Genomic DNA, 20,789 nt, shown 5'->3' with positions numbered 1-20,789 from the left:
GAGGCCGCCTCCACCCCCCCGCGCGGGTGGTCGCGCCCAGCTCAGCATCGGGTTACTAGGGCGATGGTGCCGCACCGCGGGGGGCGGTGCCTCGCCGCTAGGCCCGACGGCCCCTGCAGCCAATGGGAGCGGCGCGGGGCGCCAGGTATTTGTATGCGGCGGGAGAGGCGGACGGCTCGGCCAATCGGCGGCGTGAGGGGTGGGGCTTGCCCCCCACGAGGGCGCCGTGGCGGAGCGGCGGGGAGCGGCGGACGGCGGGCAGGTGCGGGAGCGGCCCCGGGGCTGTGGGGCGCGGCGGGGGGGGACGATGGGCACCGGGCTGGGGGCCGGGGGAGGGGTGTGATGGATGCGGGCACGGCGGCGGGCAGAACTACGGTAAGGCCGTGCCACCGCACGCCCCGCCCCGGTGGGAGAGCGGGGCCCCTCGCCCGGCGGCGGCTGTGCGGGCGCCGCGCGGGGAGCGGCGGTGACATCCCCCTGTGTTCTGCCCCCAGCCCGGCGAGGCCGTCCCGCCGCCGGTGCTGCCGGCTGAGGGCTTGTTGACGTTGCACCGGCAGATGGCAGGCGCTTAGGGCCCGGTGGCACGGCGTGCTGGCCGGCCCGCAGGCAGCAGGAGGGCCGCGCCGGTGGGCACCTCCAGCGCCGCCCCGGGCGGAGCTGCCCCGCGCTCGGCCGAGCGGAAACTCCGCTTTTCCAGGCTGTTTTCCCTGCGATGGGGACCCCGTGCCCGCTCGGCCAGCACCGTGCCCTTGCCGTTAAGGCAGGTGTCGTGGGATGCGTTATGGCTTTGCCCTCCCGGCAAAGCACACCTTCCCGGGGCGGAAGGTGGGCAGCGTGCTGGGATGGCCCACCCGGGGATGCCGAGAGGTCCCCCAGTGGGTCGGAGCAGGCAGCATCACCGGAGCAGGCAGCGTCACCGTCAGGAGCGCACCGGGAGGCCAAGAGGAAGCGGCAGGATGCTGCTGTGAAGCTGAGCGCCACTCGGATGATGGACAGGGGCTGCTTTTTCCAAATTTATAAATGACAAAGTGTTGCTGCACCCTTCTGAAACCCTGACCCCTTTTTTCTGGCGTGGCCTCTGGTTTTCCTGTTAAATCCGGCCACATTGGTGGTGTTATTGCTGCAGGTTTACAGTGCCGTGCTGCTGCCGGGGACCAGCATGCTGCAGTTACCAGGGTGTCTCTGGACCACGCACCCCAGGGTGGGTTTTTTTTCCCCAAGATGGCCAAAAAGCGAAAGCTGCTGAAGAAGGCACGATTGGGGCGAGCGGAGGAGGATGGCTGGCTTGCCAGCGGGACACATCGGCTGAGCAAACCCTGGTGCTGGGAGGTAGCCCCGCAGCATCATCTGCAAGCACCCTCATTTTATTTTTAAGAGAAACACCCAGCATGATTTAAAGGCATCCGATGATGGAAACGTCCTGCTCTGGGCTCCCCATGACCGCTGGTTGAGCCTCCCCATGCCTGAGCCTCAGGGTGGCCAGGTGGCAGACGCTCACTCACCCAAGCGAGGTGCCAGTGCTGGGCTGTGGCGCCGACACAGTTAAGGCACCGGTGGGATCGGGAAACCGGGCTGCACGCCACGACTGCACGCCACCAGCTGAGCCAAACTTGCCGAGTCAGGATGTGAGAGCGGCAGGGACAGCTCTGCAGCATCCCTGGGTGCTGCCGCATCCCGAGGTGCGGAGGGCTCACCTTCCCCTCCTCCGCTGGATGCCTTTTCCCAGGGACGGAGTGGGAATGGGGTAGGAACCATCATCCGCTGCGTTTGCCTCCGGCTGTCGCAGCTGCTCTGCACCGGCACCGGCGCTGCTTCCCAAAACCTGCAGAGCCTCCAGCTCTGCTGGCAGCTGGGGTTTTATCTCTTTTTGTTTGTTTTTGTTCCTCCTGACTGCGCATCTCCTTTAGAGCACCAGAGCCAGGTAGGTGCCGGTGCCGGGGTGGTCAGCACTGCCGGTGGGTCTATGGTACTGTGGTGGTGGCTCAGCCGTGCCAGCAGCCAGGGCACAGCAGGGAGCCTGTCCACCGGCTCACTGGGGAAGGTGTGTGTGTTGCCAGTGCTGCACATCGGGGACCCATGGGTGCTTGGTGGCCTGATGGACCCAGTTACTCTTGTTCCAGTGTACGTGATGGCCAAGCAGGCATAACCCCATCTGATGTGTTGCCTGTGGTTTTGGGCTGTGTCATTGACTCGGGGAACCAAGCAGTGCCGGGTGCCTGCGCTTGGGCACACACGGCGCATCGCAGGCGACCTCATGTGTCGCAGCTAAATCCCCATCGCCCGCCACCTTCATTGTCTTAATAACCGGCTCGTAAACATGCCCAAGCCCACCAGCCATGGTCAGAGGGAGTCCGGAACGTGATGGCAGGCTGGGGGAACACTGCTCTGCAGCAGAGGCTTCCCGGGCAGAGAGAAGGGGCAGGGCTGCTGCTCTGCGGCTCCCTGCGGCGGCCGTGCTGCAGGCAGGGGGCTGGGAGCAGCCAGGGGGTGCCGAGGGCCCAGTGCCAGGCATGAGCCAAAAGGTGACGGCAGGAGGTGCCAGGTAGAAAGCCATTTGCAAGGCAGAGCAGGGCAGTGTGAGTAATTGTGCTAAAGTCATCTTTCTTGTGGCGTGTTGAGGTTGGGGGGGGGGGGGGGGCATTTGCTGAGGGCGCTGTTTGCAAACAGCGTAAAAGAAAGGGGGAGGAATACGGGGACAGGCACCTGGAGCAAGGAGATGCTTGATGCTGTCTCCCCTGCATCTCTCACCTGAGCAGCTGGGAAGAATGCTGGAGTGCCCAGGGCAGGGGTCCTGCTGCTTCCCCCACCCCAGCACCTCACCCTCTGGGGCTCGGGCTCATCAGTGGGTGCAGAGGCTTTGTCTCTAATATTCTGATTAATTCCATGTGCAGTTTCGCCTCTTGCTTTGACGACAGTGTGTTTGGGAGGCTGTGGTCTGCAAACCGTCCCCCAGGGTGATCTGCCAGAGCTTTGGCTCCTGGGGGCTTCTTGGCCATAAATCCTGCCAGGGTCTCAGCGCCCATGCTCTCATGCCCCATCGTGCCAGCCAGGGACAGGGATGGAGCCCAGTGGGAGCAGGAGCTTTCAGGGCACCCTGGCATCTGGGTCCCAGGCACATCTGCAGAAGAAAACACTTTTCTTCCCTTTCCGTGCATCACCCTGTGGAAACTCCTGCAGTTGTGGACTCGTGGCTGAGTTTTGCCATGAGGAAGCTGAAGGTGCAGGAGTGGTATCAGGGAAGCACCCAAACTGCCAGTGTGGAGGGGACCGGGCTTTTGGGAGTGTCTTTGGCTCGCAGGACCCAGAGGGGCGAGTGGGCCCCAGGGCCTGGGATGCTCTGGCTTCTCAGGGCACGGAGCCCTGCCCCGTGTGCCGGTGGTCCAGCAGCGCTTCCCGGCAAAGTTCCTCTGATGCTGCCGGAGACTTACCAGCCACCGCACTCGGTCCCCCGGCATTACCGCGAGGTAACGGACGAGGGCTGTCGGGTCCTGCTGAAAACTGCGGAGAGACAAGCTCCTCTCAGAGCTGAGCTCATCACCCCACAGACCCCCAGGAGCCGCAGACGGAGCCGGTCCTAAACTGGGCAAGAAGTTTTAAGTCGTGGTTTGTGGCAGTGCAAGCGAGGAAGTGGCACGGCTGCCCCCACTGCAGCTGGGGGGCCAGGGGCTGGCCGGCCCTCCTGCCGGCATCCCCCCAGCTCGCCTCGGTTTCGTTATACTGCTGCTAATTAAGTGATGCCGAGAGGGTGTAAAGCGCCTTGCGGGAGCGGGCAGGACGGTGCCTGGGCAGGTGGCAGCTGCTGCTGCCGTCATTGCAGGCAGCTGCCCAACACCAGGCTGTGGGGAGCTGTGAAGGCGATGCAGGCAGCCCCCAGAAGAAGCCAGGGGGTCGCAATGGTTTGGGGGGCTCAGCAGGGTCCGGCTCGGGGCACACAGTGCAATGGTGCAGGGCCAAGGGCAGCAGCTCCCTCCTGCCCTTGGAACGACAAACCCGGCTTTACGGACCCTGCCTGGCCTCCCGCGCTGGCGTGGCTGCGGCCAAAGGGAGCCGCATTTCTGCGGCGCTCAGGGGAGGGGGGAGATGGGGCTTTGCACTGGGGGCTGCAGTGGGGCCAGGAGCTGCGGTGGGCGGGCAGGTGGCTCCGCGGGGACGGGCTCGGCTGCCGCAGCCGCTGCCATTGGGCCGCGTGGGCTGCAGGGGCTGCACCGGGATGCAGGCATGCCGGGCCAGGATGCTGGAGGGTTGCAGGATGCTGGAGGGATGTGGGATGCAGGATGCAGGCACACCATGCCAGGATGCTGGAGGGAAGCAGGATGCTGAAGGAATGTGGGGTGCAGGAGTATTGTAGGGTGCAAGCACACTGGGCTGGGATGCTGGAGGGATGCAGGATGCTGGAAGGATGCAGGCACACCAGGCTGGGATGCTGGAGGGATACAGGATGCTGGGGGGATGCAGGGTGCAGGCACACTGTGTCAGGAGGCTGGAGGAATGCAGGATGCTGGAGATTTGCAGGGTGCAGGAGTGTTGCAGGATGCAGGCACACCGGGCTGGGATACAGGAGGGATGCAGGATGCAGGAGAGATGCAGGCATGAGCTGCTGGGATGCATGCAGGATGCGATATGCAGGCACACCAGGCTGGGATGCTGGAGGGATGTGGGATGCAGGCATGCTGTGCCAGGACGTAGGCAGGATGTGTGCCAGGACATGAGCTCGCTCTGCAAAGACCAGCTCCTGCTGTGCCCAGGACATCTGGGGAAGGAGCCTGGAGATCTCTCATTTCCCATACAGGAAAAAAAAGCAGCTCATGACCTGCAGCATGAAGATGGCATTTCACAGATGGCCTGAAGAAAGATGGGTTAAATTTAAAAATTAGCCCCGATTTTGTAGGGGAGGTGTTGTGGTTTTCTGTGATACTGGAAACTGCTGATGGTGTTGTGGGATGGGGAGCGGGAGCAGCTCCCTAGGGAGTCATGCCAGATGGCTCCTTGGAATGGAGATGAGGACGGGGAGGGTCAGGGGTGCCTGGGGTGAGCCCCCCTTTCCCTCGCAACTCCTGCTCTTGCTCACGCAGTCACATGCAGGCTGTGGGAAAGGCCAGGCTGTTTTCCTTTCCTTGACTTGTCACTCACAGAGGGACCCTCCGGGGGTTGTGTTAGTGCTGGGCACCAGCAAAGCATTTCATTTCGCAGGCCCACATTTCCTCACCATTTCCTGATATGTTGCAAGACCTCCATGGCACGGGTCACTGCCTCGCTGCCGCAGCTGGGTTGCCCAGTGGCATGCCCTGCTTGCCTCCCGTGGGCAGCGAGGCGGGCGGGAAAGTGGGCAGTGAGGTGGGCAGCGAGACAAGCAGCAAGCAGCCCTGCTCTGCCCTCCCCAGAAGCCCCAGGAATTTGGGGAGAGCAACCAAGTTAGGGAGTCGGCAGCACAGGGCCAGGGTGGGATGCATTTGGGATCGGCGGTGGGTCAGTGTTGGGGGGCTGGGGCTGGCAGGGCTGCGGTGCCCTGCCTTCACTGCCTGTGCCACACACCCATCCGGCTCACCAGCTTCTGCAACAGGAAGCACCGTCATGCATGCGCCCCAGAAACCCCCATTTCTTCCTCTTTTTCTCTTCCCCTGTGGCAGGGGTGAGGCGGCGAGCGGCTCCGGGGAGCCCAGGCTGGCTCCATGTATCCCGAATCCACCACTGACTCCCCGGCGCGACTCTCGCTGCGGCAGACAGGCTCCCCAGGGATGATTTACAGGTAAGGATGCGGGTCGGTGCTGGGAGGGGGGCTTCAAACCCAGGACTTCAAACCTGGGGCTACGACACCCCAAAACCACCCCGGCAGACTTTGTGCAAAAACTTGCAGGACTGCAAAGCCCCACATGGCAGCAGCAGCAGTTTTAGGTGCTGATGCCTGTTATGGGAAGAGTGGGTATTGCCAGGGATTGTGCCGGTGCCCGCTGCGTGGTGTCCCCCTGCCATGTGACACGGGTGGGCACCACCAACCCTTGCCACGGCTGCTGGCTCTGCTGCTCGGTCCCGCTCCACCTTTCTAACGGGGTTTGTGGCATCTTTCTTCTTTCTTCCCTTTGCTGTCGGAAGCGCGAGGTATGGGAGCCCCAAGCGCCAGCTCCAGTTCTACAGGTAACCCAGTTCTTCCCCCTCCCCAAAATCCTCCCCCGACAAGCGGATGCGGCTGAAGCCCCGGCAACCCCTGCCCGTGTCCGTGGCGCTGCCGGTGCTGATGCTGCTGGCACAGCCCTGCCCACGGTGCAGGGGACCCTCCGTGTGGGACGGGCATTGCCGGCGCGGCACCCCATCTTCACCTGCTCACGGGTTTGGCAGAGCGGCGTGGGGACCCTGGTGTGTGGCTGGGTGGGTGGGGGCCATCCTTGCCAGGCTCCCCAAGCAGCAGAACGTGGCCAGAGGGCTACTGGGGGACAGCCACCGTGGGGGTGCAGGGCTTGGCTTGGCTCGGGGGGAGCATCCCGTGCTGATGCTGTGCCTGGAAGAGCCTTCTGGGTTTTCCCAAGGGCAGCTCCAGGAACCTGGCCAGCCGCTTCACTGCTCCTTCCATTAAGAGAAGCGTCTTTAAGTGGTACAGAAGGCAACACTTCCCCCTGTGCCCCAGCTTTTACCGTCTGAAGTGAAGGCAGCACTTTTTCCTGCACTCTGTGCCAGTGGCTGCTTCAGTGCTCTTGGGGCCACAGCAGCCCAGCAGCGCTGGACCAGGTCTGGCCTGGCTGCAATGGGCTGGGGGCTGGGGGGCTGCCCCCCAAGGGAGCCGTGGCCTCCCCACGCATGGCGGGAGGAGGAGAGGCTGGCTGGCACCAGGCTGGCTCGGCGGCACTGCGAGCTCGCCTGTCCCAGCAATGTGCTACGACCGACACTGCCGAGCCTGAGCCACTGGTGGGTTTTGGCTGCCAAACTGGCCAGGCACAGCCACACACCTGAACCGCTGGACACATCTGGTGCAAAAGGCTCCCGAGGCTGATGGGCAGGAGCCAGCTTGCCTGTAGGCTGCCTGTAGGCAGCTGCCACCGGTGTCTCGTCACCCAGCCCCGTTCCAGGGCTCCTGCCTGGAGGAGTCCGTGTTTCGGTCCTGCTACAGCCCAGCTGCTGTGGGGGTGGCAGGAGGGCTGCGTGCGCCGCAGGGGTCCAGCTCGGCTCCCTGACTGCCCCCAGCTGACCCCACATGCCGGTGGCGTGGGACCTGTCACAGCAGGGCGAGGGTGGGCTGTGCTGCGGGCAGAGGCAGCGATGCCAGCGTTGATAAAGCAGCGGCACATCCCTGGGCTTTTAGCAAAGCGGGCATGAATAATTTAGCTCCCTTTCGCAAGGAAGAAAATCCCCTAATAGGGCTAATGGAGTGTGGTGAGAAAGCTGGGCTCTGGGGGGGCCCGTCGCAGCCGCCAATTGCTTTGGACGCCAAGCGCTGACACTCCCCTAATGCAAAAAATCAGTGGCCGTGCGTCTTTTATAGCTGCCCCGGGGCAGCCCGGCTGCCCAGAGCTTTGCTGTTGATGAGCAGCATCCCCAGCGTGCGGGTGAGTCGGGGCCGACGGCGCGGGCGCAAGCTGGGATGGGCATAGCTGGCTGCGGGCAGCAGGGAGGGCGTTCTGCAGGGGGTGGCTCAGGATTTGGTGGCTTGGGGAGCTTTTTGTTTGGGGTCTTTTTTGGTTTTAAGCAGGCTGTTGGTTGCCAACAAGTTCCCAGCTGGGCAAGCTAGGCTGGACAGATGCCTTTCCAAGCAGCTAACCTGTGCACCCAGCTGTCACCCATTTGTTGTGCCCTGCCGTGCACTAGCGGCCCCGTTATCCCGCAGAGCCTGTGTCCCCATTGCTGCTCCTGCCCCACAAAACAGCCTCTCCTGCTTGGGCATGGCGCTGCTTGGGCTTCGGCAGCTCCTGCAGCCCCCACTGCTTCTTCTCCCTCAGGCAGCGTCCGGATTTCTGCTAACGAAGGGCCCACGGGTGAACCCGCTGCCTCCGCGCTCTCTCCGCCGCCCCGTAACATTGCGCAGCCGAAAATCAGGGAGGTGTCGAAGTGAGGTGGCCCGTGGGCTCCTGCCCCGTTCCTTGAAGCAGCCCAGCCCAAACCCCCCGCAGCCCCGCTTGCTGCAGCCATCTCACTGCAGCGCGGTGAAGCTGTAGAGCAGCCGTGCAGCCAGCTCAGGCTGTTGCCGGCAGCTGTAGCGCGAGGGGGTCCTGCCAGGGACATGGGGGTCCTGCCGGGACCAGGTGCTGTGCCCATGCCCGTCAGGAGCCATTGGTGCTGCCCTAATTAAACCCACCAGCCATGGAGAAGGTCTGGAGCTGGCTCTGGACTCGAGGCATGGCAGGGAGAGGAGGCTGGTGGCCGGGGTTCAGTTTGGCTTTGCCGCAGGAGAGGAGTCCCCTGTCCACATCTCCCCGTGCCCCCAAGCCATTGCTGCCCAGCCAGAGGAGCATGGGAGGGTCTCCGGCAGCAGCTGGTGCTCTGTATTTTCTGGGTTTTCTGCTTTTTTTCTTGAGGTCACACCTCAGCGGGATAGCGCGCTTTGCTCTTGGCTCCTGCTGCTGTAAATTTGAGCTTTGCAGGGAAAGAAGAAACCACCAGTGGGAGCCGGGCTGGAGGCTGGTGCCGGTGTGGTGACTCCCAGCGGCTGCTTCAGCGCCAGCGCCGCGGTTTTGGCCCCGGTCCTCACTCCTTGCAGACACTTAGTGTGAGGGACGCTGCAGAGAGTGGCAGGGGTATCGGTGCCAGTGCCACCACTGGCAAGATCCCAGCCGTGGAGGTGGTGAGCACCACCGGTGCGAGGAGCCCGCTCTGCGGCAGGCTGTTTTCGGCAGCCCGCGCTGACTGGGAGGTCGCTGCCACACCTGTGGGGGCTGTGGGGAAGGTGTTGGCTGGTGGCACTGGTTGCAGCAGCCTGCCATGGGCATGGCAGCCACCAGCGAGCACCCAGCGCCTACAGCCCCTCTGCGGATGCCCACCCTCCCCAGGGAGCCCCACAAGGACACATTTCTCATCCTGGACTCTCCTGCTGGCACACAGTGCCGGCTTCTCACCGGTGGCACTTGTGCCACCACTCGCCCCACCTCAGCCAGCTCCTGGCCCCAGCGCATCCCTCGGGAGGATGCAAACCAGTGGCAACCCAGCTGGTGTGAACTGGGACAGCAGCTCACAGGGCTCAGGGTGGCCGTGGCTGCACCCCTGCTGCGCTGCCACCCATTGCCACCAGCCATAGGCAGTGCCACGGCCCTTCCCTGCCACACTGCCGCCTTCTCCCTTCCTTTGCGCTTTGGCTCCCCTGCCAAGGCTTTGCTCTGCTGAAGTGACTGGCTTTGCCAGGGTCCCTGCTCTCCCCTCCCCGTGCTGCAGGTCCTTGCAAGGGTGGGTGCCACCACTCCAGCATCACAGCATGGGCAGGGCTCTGCCCTGAGCAGCGATGGAGCCTGGCGTTGCAGCGGGATGCTTTCCCAGCTCTCTCCATAGCATCCCTGAGCGGTCAGCGGCAGGGCCGGCCTGCAGAGCCCACGCTGGGGTGGCGGGATGCTCTCCATGACATACAGCGAGAGCCTGCGCAGCGTGGCCAGCCGGCACCCTCCCGAGTGGGGGCTGCCACCGGCCCCCCGGCCGGCGGATGGGCTGGAGCTGCGGCGGCTGCGGGATGTGCGGGTGGCAGCACGGGCAAAGACGCTGGAGGAGTTCCTGCGGATGCACGGGCTCTCCCTGGCCGACAGCACCGCCCGCACCACTGGCATGAAGTACAGGTAAGGCGGTGCCGGTGCCTGCCAGGGCAGCGAAAGTGGCGAGGGCTGAGCGCACCCAGCTCAAGATGCGGGGATGGAGCAGGGGATGCTGCTTAGCGCTGGTTTTACACTTCACTGGGGAAAAATCCGGCTTTCACTGATTTCCCTGTGCTGTGCCGAGGTTGGGAGGAGCAGGTGTCATTGGCACGATAGGCGATCTGGCACAGCGTGCACAGGCGAGGCTGCAGCAGGTCAGCACCGTCATCTCTTGCTTGCTCGATATTCTTTGAGCTTCTCACTTGGTGTTCCCTTTTGCTGTTGAGAAGTTTGCAAGTGCAAACACACTCTGTGCTTCTAGAGCTCGGGCGGGTAGAGCAAATGGCTGCGGAAACGCTTTATCCCTTTGATGAGCATTCGTGGCAGCGCTGGTGCTCCATTAATTTTGTATGTGGGCCCTGGGCGTGGTGCAAGGTGTATCAGGGTTTCAGTCGACTTTTGTCCTTCTCGTTACGGGCTGGTGCAAGGAGGATGTGCCGGGCAGCTGGAGAGTTGGATGCAACTGCTCTGAGGGCACATGGCTGTTGTGCCCATCCCATCCCTTGCTGCTCTCCCCCAGTGTGGCAGGTGGGGTGTGGGGCTGGACACCCCCAGTAACCTGGTTCAGGCTTGGGCTGGGGACGGCAGCTGTTCCCCCCTGAGAAAATGCAGGGGTGTCCCTTGCCCCCCTTCTGCTGCGGTGAAGCCGCCGGGAGCGGCAGCTCTGCCGGCTCCTGCCGTGCCACGCTGCAGGTCAGGTTCCCCTCCACTCACAATGACAGTGGTAACATTTACACAGCAGCAAGAGCCCATCTAATATTCATGGGGTGGTTATTTATTGATGGGGAGAGGCTGGCACAGGCACCCCTGAAGGTGATCCTTTGAGCATGTGTCCGCTGCCCCCAAAATCTCTGGGGTTTCTCCTCCTCCAGGGAGCTGCTGATTGCTGCCAGGTCCCTCCTGCGCCGGCGCTGGTGGGATTACCCAGCTAAGGAGCTTTGTGGCACAGGGAAGCAGAGGAGATTACAATATTTCTCATTAGGTCGGGGCCAAATGTCCATAATTTCCCCCACAAGCCCCAGGGGGCATGCCAGGGGCCAGCAGCTGGGACATGGCCCCAGCCACAAAACGTTGCTGTAGCACAGCCAGCTTGCATCCCCCCTTCATCAGGAGATGCTGGGCTGGGTTTTGCCTAAATCCGCTTAGCTTGCGCTGGGTGAAATTTGGGGGGTGTGCTGCTGGGGCCATGGCCCTGAGGGGGCAACCAGCCCAACTTTAGCAAACCACTGGCCCCTGCCCCGGTGGCATGGCCACCGCCTGCGCTCTCGCCCCGGAATCGTGTTAGTTGGTGATAGGCAAACGTTCCTGCCGGCAGGTTTTGTTTGGGGTTTGCATCCGCCTGGGAGGAGGGATGCTGTGCCGCTGTGGCGCAGCCAAAGGCAGACGAGCGGCCCCTTCACCCCCAGGACCCCAGCCCCCCACTGCACCCCACACGAGGGCTGGGCTGGAAGCATTGCCCACAGGGGCTGCCCGGTGGGGCACCAGGGTCCTACCGTGCCGCGGCCTCTTGGGGGGCACCCGCAGCGATGCTCCCCGTCCTGCCCTCCCACCTGCCCGGGTGCCGCTCGCTCGTTTCCTGAGCTCATCAAATATTGAGGGCAGGAGGGCTGCCGGGAGCCGGCTCGGTGCCCGCAGCCCCCCGCCGTCACGTTGGCGGAGAGACGGGAGGAGCTCCCCGCCTCGCTCCTCGCTCGGGGCGCCGGCTAAATTTAGGCAGCTGGCGCGGCTGCCCGCCGGAGCAGCATGCAGGTCTCCTTTGTGTGCTCCGAGCACAGCATCAAGAGCCGGAGCGCGGAGGATCGGCTAAACCGGCAGAATGCTGGCAGCCCCAGTCTCGGCACCCGTGGCAAGTTCCGAGCAGTGGCCATGGTGGCCCGCAGCCTGGGGCAGCTCTCGGTGCAGAACGCCCCCTCCTCCAGCGAGTCCAGCGTCAAGCAGCCGGGGATGAAATACCGGTAGGAGATGGGCGCGCTGCTCGGGCAGGCAGGTTTGCTGCCTGTCCAGTTGCTTTCTCTGTTCCTCACCGACATTGGGGGGGCAGGGGGGAGCGGGGAGGTTCTGGGGGACTAGGTGTGCTGTGCTCCCCTAACCCCCAGTTTGCATCCTGCTCCCTTAGGTTTCTCAGTGCTAAAAGTGCCGACCAGGTGCCTCCGTCGCCTTCCTCACTGTTTGCTCCTGTCCCCTCTTGGGGTGGCTTTGATCCAGCCTCGTGTAAAACCAGCGGGATGGGGGGTGGTGGTGAAGAGACTAAAATTTAGGCTAGGACTAGGAGCACCCCCAGTCCCTGCCAAGTCAGGCAGGCTGCCGAGCCCGGGGGGTCTGAGAGTCATGGCACGCGTTAATCCACGGGCTGCCATGGCATCGCTACAGCGCTGCCGGAGACTTGCTGCCCTGCGAAGCGTGCACAGAGCTGTAAGCCTGGATTCAGACCTCAGCTGCCCGCGGTGGGTCTGGAAATGAAGGGTGGCATGTGCATATTGTGCCCCCCCGCAGCCAGCACCCACTGGGTTAATGCGCTCCCCATCCCTGGCACTGGAGCAGAGCACTGGGGGCTTCCCCCTCTGAGATGAGCGTGCAGCCGGGCATGGGGCTGGGGGCTCCCCCCGGATGAGCAAGCACGCACACCACGGTCCAGCTGACAGCCACTGCATGCCCCCGTCACAGCCCAGATGTGACCAGCGTTAGGCACAAAGCGCTGCAGGCTGGTGGAGCACTGGGGTGAGACCAGCTGTCACCCACCATCATTGTCCAAATCAGCCGAGTCCCCTCTCCCAGGCTCTGGGGAGGGGTCTGGGGCTGCTCCGTCCAGCTCTTGAACACCAAACCCTTGCGGCAGCAGTGCTGGGGCCATGTATGGTGACATCCTCCGGGTTCAGTGCCAGTCACGTCCCCATTCAGAGCAGGGGATGTGGGGCATCCCCCACCCAGGCAGTGGGTGGCCAGCTCAGGGGGGTCCCCGCCGGCAGCTGCGGTGGGGACAGTGGCATGGGGGGATGCTCCGTGCAAACAGATGGGATAGGGCGGCCATGGTGCAGTGCGGGGCGATGCTTGGCCTTCGCCGGTATCTGCCAGCATCGCCGTTGGGCAGCTGGTCAACACACTTTCAGGGAGGAAAGCCAGGAGCGGTGATGGGCTGCCAGTGCCCACCCACCCAGGAGGACCCTGGTGATGCCTCCGTGGCCTGGAATGGCTGGGATGTGGCCGATGCCATCCCCCCACCGCCACGACCCCCCATCACAGGGGCTTGAGCCGCGGCCATGGCCTCTCTGTGCTGCGAAACGCTCTAAAAATAACACAGGGTTGAGGGGGGAGCGCCTGCGACTCCAGATGTTGGGCAATAATGCGGTGGCGCGGAAGGAAGATGCCCCGACTCGGCTCAGGCCACGATTCACCGCCGCCGCTATCGGACCGTGGCTGCTCGCTGCCTGCTCGCCGTGCCCGTGTCGCCGTGCCCGTGTTGGCGATGCCGCGGTGGCGATGCCTCCCGTTGCTATGCGACACCCGCGCGGGCGAGCTGCCGCGGCTCACCTACACTTTGTTTATTTTAACGCTCATTTCTTGAGCTTTTGTCATTTTTAACAAGAAACTGGCTCTCCATCACTGTGGCGAAGGCGTCTGCCAGCCCGGCCCCCTTCCCTAAAGCTGTTCTCCAGCTCCTTATGCTGCCTAAATTTTCAGGGGTGCTCCATTTCTCCGGGACACTGCTCCACTCCCGAGCACCCTCTCCCCATGCCAGCCCTGGGCCGTGCCGCAGAGAATGGGCACAGCTCATGCCACGTGTGGGATGCTCCAGGCCTGACTGCCAGCATGCCATCTGCCCCTGCTCCTGCCTCGTTCCCCCGTGCCAGCAGCACTGCCGGGGATGCTGGATACCCCAGCCTCGTTACGGGGAGCTGCTTTAACGAGGTCACAGCCCACTGCCGCTCTGGATTACCCTGCCGGGCACGGCAATTATTTTGTGTGCGGGAAAACAGCGTCACTGTGACAGTGCTGGCAAGCCGCGGCGTGCCTGGCCTGGGTTGGCTTTTTAACCAGTTGTTGGGGGACCCTCACTGCAGGACCACCCCGGGCAGGGATGGGGACCAGGGACTGCCATCATGCCTCCCAGCCCATGCGGACGGTGCGCTTGGTGGCACGCGGGTGCATGAGATGGCGTTTTGGGGCTTTCTGGTGGCTTTCCTAATAGGTGTCTGTCTTCCAGGAACCTCGGGAAGTCTGGGCTGCGCGTGTCCTGCCTGGGCCTGGGTAAGTGCCAGGGTTTGCCGCAGCCCCTTGGCATCCCCCTATCCCGCAGTCGCTGCTGGCCCTCCCTGGCGAGAGCAGCGCTCGCCTGCTCCAGTGATGCTTTGTGAAGGGAAGGAAAGGGTTGTGCTCTGGCCCAGCGGCGGTTTTGAGATGCGGCCCAGAAGTTGTCAAATTATTTTCTCTTTTTCTCCTCTGACATGAATAGAAAGCGACCAGGCTGTGCTGGGAGCACCGTGCCGCATGCAGTGGGGCCAACTGTGGGCACTGCATGCCAGGGGAGCTGGGGTGGGGGGCCAGGGACTGGGGGCAGTGGCGTTCGATGTTCGCCGTGCTCACTGTGCTCACCGCGTTCACCATGCCTGCACCCTCTCTCCTCTGCAGGGACGTGGGTGACTTTTGGAGGGCAAATCACAGATGAGGTAAGGACTGCACCCCTTCGCCCCATCCCTCCCCAGCCGTTCCCAAGCAAAACAGGGAACAGGTTGGGCCAGCAGAGCCACAGGCGCTGGTCTCAGTGCATGCGGTGTGCCGGCACTCACCAGCGCTCCTGAGCGCACAGCTCTGCGCTCCAGCCCTTGGCCAACCCTCTGCCAACCCTCCCCGCTCTCCTCTCGCAGATGGCGGAGCAGCTGATGACTTTAGCCTACGACAACGGCATTAATCTCTTTGACACAGCAGAAGTCTACGCTGCCGGCAAGTAGGTACCCCGCTTCGGCAACGGCACAGGGGGCCTCACCCTGCGCCCCAGCCTCCAGCACGTCTCAGCTGCGGCGGCGTGGGGTCTCCTGGCTTTGCTGGCTGAAAGCGGCTGCCAGGCTGGGTCTGCGAGCGCTTGCTCGGCGCAGGTGATGGCTTGGGCAGTCCCATGCTGCCCATGGCCATCGGTGGCGCAGCATGGTGAGCAGTGGCTGCTCCCGGGCCACGGTGGCCCGGAGGCATCGCAGCAGCCAGGGCAGCAGCAGCTGATGTCCCCTTCCCTTGTAGGGCTGAGGTGGTGCTGGGGAACATCATCAAGAAGAAAGGGTGGAGGTAAGCTGGACTTCATTCCTGTGCGGCAAAGCCATCACTGCCGTGGCGATGGGCTGGGGAAAGGTGGCAGGGCAGCCCATGGCATCAATGCGTGCGGACAGGGAGCAGGCAGGGCTTTGTGGGTGCTGCCCCCAGTGACTCTCTCTTTCTCCCCACAGACGGTCCAGCCTGGTCATCACCACCAAAATCTTCTGGGGAGGAAAGTAGGTAGCGTGCCCACCCTGCGGCAGAGCAGCCGGAGCGTGCCAGGCTCTCACTCACCTTTCCTTTTCCAGGGCTGAGACGGAGAGGGGCTTGTCCCGAAAACACATCATAGAAGGTAGGGATGCTCGCTGGGCGCTGCCAGCCTCGGTGCCAGGCTGTGCCCGCACCGGCTGCCTCACCAGCTGGCAGCACAGGGCCCGGCGTGCCTGACGGTCCCGTGGCTGCGGCAGGTCTGAAGGCATCGCTGGAGCGGCTGCAGCTGGAGTATGTGGACGTGGTGTTTGCCAACCGGCCTGACCCCAACACGCCGATGGAAGGTGGGTGCCATCCACGGTGCCACGCTCCTCCCCGCTGCCTTTCATCGCTGTCGCGGTTGGTTTGCACCAGGCTTTTATTTCAAGGGCATCTTCCCTTCCCGAGCAGAAACCGCTCCTCTGCCACCTCGGTCAGCCCATGCCACGGTTAAGGCTCTGCCACCCCAGCCCGGCGCCAGGACCCGCCTCGGGCTGCGGCGGGGGCGGGTTGGTGGCGCGGCAGCAGGTCGCTGCCCCCGTCCCGGCAGCGGCCGACTCCACTCTCTCTAAATCTCTCTTTTATCACCAGGGGTCCCATTTAGTTCCTCCAAGTCCAGGACTTTCATCGTAGAAGGTACTCCCTGCCCGCACTCTGCCCGCCGGCCGCTGCCTGTGTCCCAGCGGCATTTCCTGGGGCAGAACCCCCACTCCTTTGTGATTCCCATCCCCATCCCCCCCGCCCCAAGCAAACCCTGCCATAAAATGCACAGACAGCAGCAGCTCACCACCACCAGCCCCATCTTGCAGTTAGAAGGGAAAAAAGCAACGAGGCTCCCCAGCCTGCCCAGGGTCCCTGTCACGGGGCACCCTTTGCAGCCATGCCAGGGACCGCGGCAGGGTCCCTCCTCGCCGGGGTGGCTGCGAGCATGCCGGGGTGCGTACTCTGGTGCCGGCCAGGCAAACCTCGCGCCCCTCGCTCTCCCCGCTGCCCGCCTTTGGCTGCAGGAGCGTGCCTTGGCTTGGCCCCAGCCTGCATGGCTCAGGGCCGGCTACCCCCAGAGACCCCCACGCCCCTGCACGGGATCCGGGCTTCTCTCCTTCTCCTGGGTCTTGGTGCGTGGGTGATGCTTCAGGTCCCTCCCCTGGCAGCGGTGCCAAGCGTGGTGCTGGTGCTGGTACCCTGCGGGGCATGGGACCGGTGCCAGGACCCCCGGGCAGCTCTCCATGCTGGGAGAGTCCTGGCATCACCAGCGGCACGTCAGGGTCGGCCGTGGTCCCTGGCAAATCCTGAGCAGCTGCTCCCTCGGTCCCCATCCTGCTCCTCTGAAAGCATCTTCCAGACACAACCCAGCTCCCGCCTCGGTGTTGGGGAGCGGGATGCTCGTCAGCTGTCGGTGCGGCGTGAGCCCCCTTCTGCCAGCACAGCACCCTGCTAACGCCCGCCTGCCACTCTCCCCTTCCCTCCGGCAGAGACGGTGCGAGCCATGACCCACGTCATCAACCAGGGGATGGCCATGTACTGGGGGACCTCGCGCTGGAGCTCCATGGAGATCATGGTAGGGGGCCCAGGGGGCCAGGGGCGGCTGTGGTGGAGCAGCCCCAGTGCCACTGGTGACACTAATTTAATTAGACAGCAGCTCTCAGGAGCCAAGCGCTTGCAGATGCACTTGAGCCTTCATTATTTTTTGGGGTGGCTGCTCAGGGCTCAGCTGGGGGCATCAGGGTGGGGGTCAGCAGGGGGTTCGGCATGGGCAGCGGGGCACTGAGAGTCCCGGCTCTTTGGCAGGAGGCATACTCGGTGGCCCGGCAGTTCAACCTCATCCCACCGATCTGCGAGCAGGCCGAGTACCACATGTTCCAGCGGGAGAAGGTAGAGGTGCAGCTCCCTGAGCTCTTCCACAAGATAGGTATGGCAGCAGGGGTCCCGCTGCAGCCCCCCCAAAGTATGGTGCCCACCAGAGCCTGGCAGGGCATGGCGCAGCCCCTGTGCCGCTGTCCCCGGGGGAGCTGTGGGCTGGCAGTGTCACCCCCTGCTCTGCTCCGTCCCCAGGTGTTGGAGCCATGACCTGGTCCCCACTGGCTTGCGGCATTGTCTCAGGGAAGTACGACGGGGGGATCCCCCCCTACTCGCGCGCCTCACTGAAGGTGAGCCTGGCTGGAGCCGGGGCGGGGGGCACAACAGGATGGGCAGAGTGGGGGGCACAGGGCCAGGGGTATCAAAAGGTCCCTGTGGGAGCAGGAGGTCCAGCAGCCACAGCCCAGGGGGTTTGGGGATGCCTTGATGGTGCAAGGTCCTGGTACACCTCAGTTCCACCGTGACGGCCCCTCCTGCCCCCCAGGGATACCAGTGGCTGAAGGACAAGATCCTGAGTGAGGAGGGCCGGCGGCAGCAGGCAAAGCTGAAGGAGCTGCAGGCCATCGCCGAGCGCCTGGGCTGCACCCTGCCCCAGCTCGCCATCGGTAAGGGGCTGGGGATGCGGGGAGGGCCGGGGGGACGCCAGGGGTGGCCAGGCCATGCTCAGGCTCTGCTCTCCCTCCTGCCGCAGCCTGGTGCCTGCGCAACGAGGGCGTCAGCTCCGTCTTGCTGGGTGCCTCCAACGCCGACCAGCTGATGGAGAACATTGGAGCAATACAGGTCAGTACTCCCTGCCTCACTGGCATGCCGGCAGCATGTGCCAGGGGAGGCTTTACTGCAGGGAAGGGAGCAGACCCCGCTCGTGGGGCTTTAACGGGGCAGCACGTGCCTGTGCATGCATTGCTGCAGCAGTGCTGCAATGCATGTTCCTGCAACATGTGCTCCTGCAATGCCCAGCGCTGCAGTGCTCACTGCTGCAATGCACCAGGTAGGAGAAGGAGGTTCCAAACCTGGCTCCAAACAAAAATTAGGGGCTTTGCTTGATCTGAAACCGAGCAGCAGAGATGAGGCTTCGCTGGGCTGAGAAGGCAGGGGATGAGCCTGACCCAGGTTTTCCGTAACTGGGTTACTCAGCCGGCAGGCTGGGGCTCATAGCATCAAGGTGGCGGGGTGGAGGCGGTGAGCACAGCATGGCTGCGTGGCGCCAGCGGCTGCATCCTCCCACATGCACCAGTAGCATGATCCCAACTCCCAGCAGCGGCCCCCGTCCCCCACAGGTCCTTCCGAAGCTGTCGTCTTCCATCATCCACGAGATCGATAGCATCCTGGGCAACAAACCCTACAGCAAGAAGGACTACAGATCCTAAACGCGCACCCAAGTGCGCTGCCCGCCGCGCAGCCCTCGCCGCCCGTTCGCTTGCTTACGCTTTGTTGGAGCAAAGTGGAGAGTGTGGTTTGCACCACGAGCGCCGCGAGCCAGTGCTCCCACCCGCGCTGCCCTGGACCATCGTACCACTTCCACCCGGCGTGGCTCTGGAGCACAGGGATGGCCGCTGGCGGGGAGCGCATGGGGGCAAGCCCCGAGCTGCCCGGCCACCCTGCCCGCAGCCCAAGTTGCCGCGGGTGCCACCGGCGCGGCACGGGACCCGTTGCATGCGTCGCTCCCGCCCCCTGTGTTACTGGAGGTGGTGGGCGCGGGGGTGCGAGCGGGTGCTGTACGCCCACGAGGTCAACAACACGAAGCTGTTCCCCAGCCTGTGCCCCGGCCCCTCGCCTCTGCCCTGCCTGCGTCGTGGCCGCGCCGGCACCACCAACCTGGCACCGGCCCTGTGGGGGCTGCAGTCCCATGGGAGTACCCGCTCCAGGGCAGGGGGGGCACGGGCTCCACCTCCCAGGGCGGGATGGGGGGAGGATGGGGGGGGTACCCCTGCAGCGGGGCACTCGCCCATGGCCACAGCTGAGGGAGCCGTGGTCTGGGACAAGCACGGGGCTGGGGTCTGCTGGGGGGAGGGGATGGCAGGGGTGAGGGGTGCAGGCAGGTTCGTGAGCAGGTATGTGCACGGACCCACACATAGGGATGGGCACCTCTCTGTACGTGTCATACAGCTGCGAGTGGACCCGTAAGCAGCTGTGTAGGTGTAACGCTGTCTACGAGTAAGTACCTCCAGCTAGCTTTACATCGAGGTGCGTCGGTGTGGGCACAAGCAGAGACGTGCGTATATACATACACACGTACATCTACAGGTGCGTATATAGATGTAGATCTATCTTTACCTATATCCCTATAGCTATACCAGTCCTTATACAGATACCAATACCTATTTAGAGATGTAAGTAGATATATATATGCACACATCTATGAAAATTACATATATATGTATACAAGCACACAAGTATAAATGTGTATTTGTGTATATAGACATATATAGCTATATGTATATATCTGTAGATGTATAGATGTGTACATATCTGTGTGAATATATTGATCTAGCTAGCTACATATTTGTATGGATATATATGCACGCATCTATGAAAATTACAAATAGATATGTACATAAATGTGTGTTTATATAGATATACGTGCAGATATATCAATACCTAGCTATATAACTATATAGTCATACCTATACCTATATATAAACATGCCTATATATACACATATACATATTTGTAGTTTAGATATAGCTATAGATCTCTGTGCAGAAGCACACGTCTTTGCCAATACCTATATATATATGCATCCTCATATACACACACGTGTGTGTCTATACACACACACCACACAAATAAAAATTACAAATGTGTGTACAAAACTGTAGCTCTACACGCAGACATATAGATGTGTGTGAGTTTACCCACTCTATAGGTAGCTATCCCTATAACCCCACCTGAAACATGCTTGTGTGTGCACGTGCGCGTGTGTAGCATTATGGGGGGTACGTGTGCACGTGCACACCCCCCCCCCCTCTAAGTAGGTTGATTTATCTGTATCTAAACCTACATACCTTTATCTATATATGTATACCTGCTGTAGAACTACATGGATGTTTGTATGCATATATAAACATAACACATACTCATATATATATAATTACAAATATATGTGTATGTATCTGTAGACACACGTGCACTATATATACGTAGCTATATTTATACATCTTTATCTGTATCTATACGTCTATGTATAAATATATAGATTACAAATATGTGTCTGTGTATACATTCACACAGATCTATATACCTATACAGAGATACAGATATGTAATATATAGATATATCTACACATCTATGTGTGTATATATACACATAGGTAAACTACAAATACATATATACACACATATGTACACGTACACAGATACATAGATGCGTATATACACCTATGCAGATACAGACCTATACATCCATACAACTATAATTCTATGTATATCTACACGTGTGTGTATCCATATAGATCTATGCCCCTCTCTATATATCTGCAGAGGTACTTACGTTCGTACGTATGGAGATAGATGCACATATATGTATGTGTACGTGCACCCGTGTAAAAATTACACTCAATTTACACACATGCCCCCCGCCCCCCGTTCATGCGTGCCCACACGTGCAGGAAGCGCGTGTGGGAGT

The 20,789-nt window shown here is 62.0% G+C and overlaps 1 protein-coding gene across 7 annotated transcripts; it reads left to right on the top strand.

Moving 5' to 3' along the window:
• Positions 1-158: 158 nt before the first annotated feature.
• On the top strand, positions 159-18,918 carry KCNAB2 (potassium voltage-gated channel subfamily A regulatory beta subunit 2). 7 transcript variants are annotated; one of them, XM_055704550.1, is made up of 16 exons: positions 181-262; positions 5,628-5,746; positions 6,091-6,132; positions 14,020-14,063; positions 14,445-14,482; positions 14,681-14,760; positions 15,048-15,092; positions 15,251-15,295; positions 15,368-15,411; positions 15,527-15,613; positions 16,781-16,866; positions 17,097-17,217; positions 17,361-17,455; positions 17,650-17,770; positions 17,857-17,945; positions 18,443-18,918. In XM_055704550.1, exons 2-16 carry the CDS (start codon positions 5,670-5,672, stop codon positions 18,530-18,532), a joined length of 1,104 nt encoding a protein of 367 aa, XP_055560525.1. In that variant the 5' UTR covers positions 181-262; positions 5,628-5,669; the 3' UTR covers positions 18,533-18,918. The 7 variants fall into 7 exon arrangements, with proteins under 7 accessions (XP_055560527.1, XP_055560528.1, XP_055560525.1 ...); XM_055704551.1 differs by lacking the exon at positions 6,091-6,132 and having other exon boundaries at positions 184-262; XM_027803292.2 differs by lacking the exons at positions 181-262; positions 5,628-5,746; positions 6,091-6,132 and adding exons at positions 9,508-9,743; positions 15,900-15,944.
• The last annotated feature ends 1,871 nt before the right edge of the window (positions 18,919-20,789 follow it).

This window comes from Falco cherrug, chromosome 3, assembly GCF_023634085.1.
Source record: "Falco cherrug isolate bFalChe1 chromosome 3, bFalChe1.pri, whole genome shotgun sequence".
NCBI classification, from domain to species: domain Eukaryota; kingdom Metazoa; phylum Chordata; class Aves; order Falconiformes; family Falconidae; genus Falco; species Falco cherrug.
The sequence above is the reverse complement of the archived record's forward strand: the minus strand, read 5'-3'. Positions and strand labels throughout refer to the sequence as shown.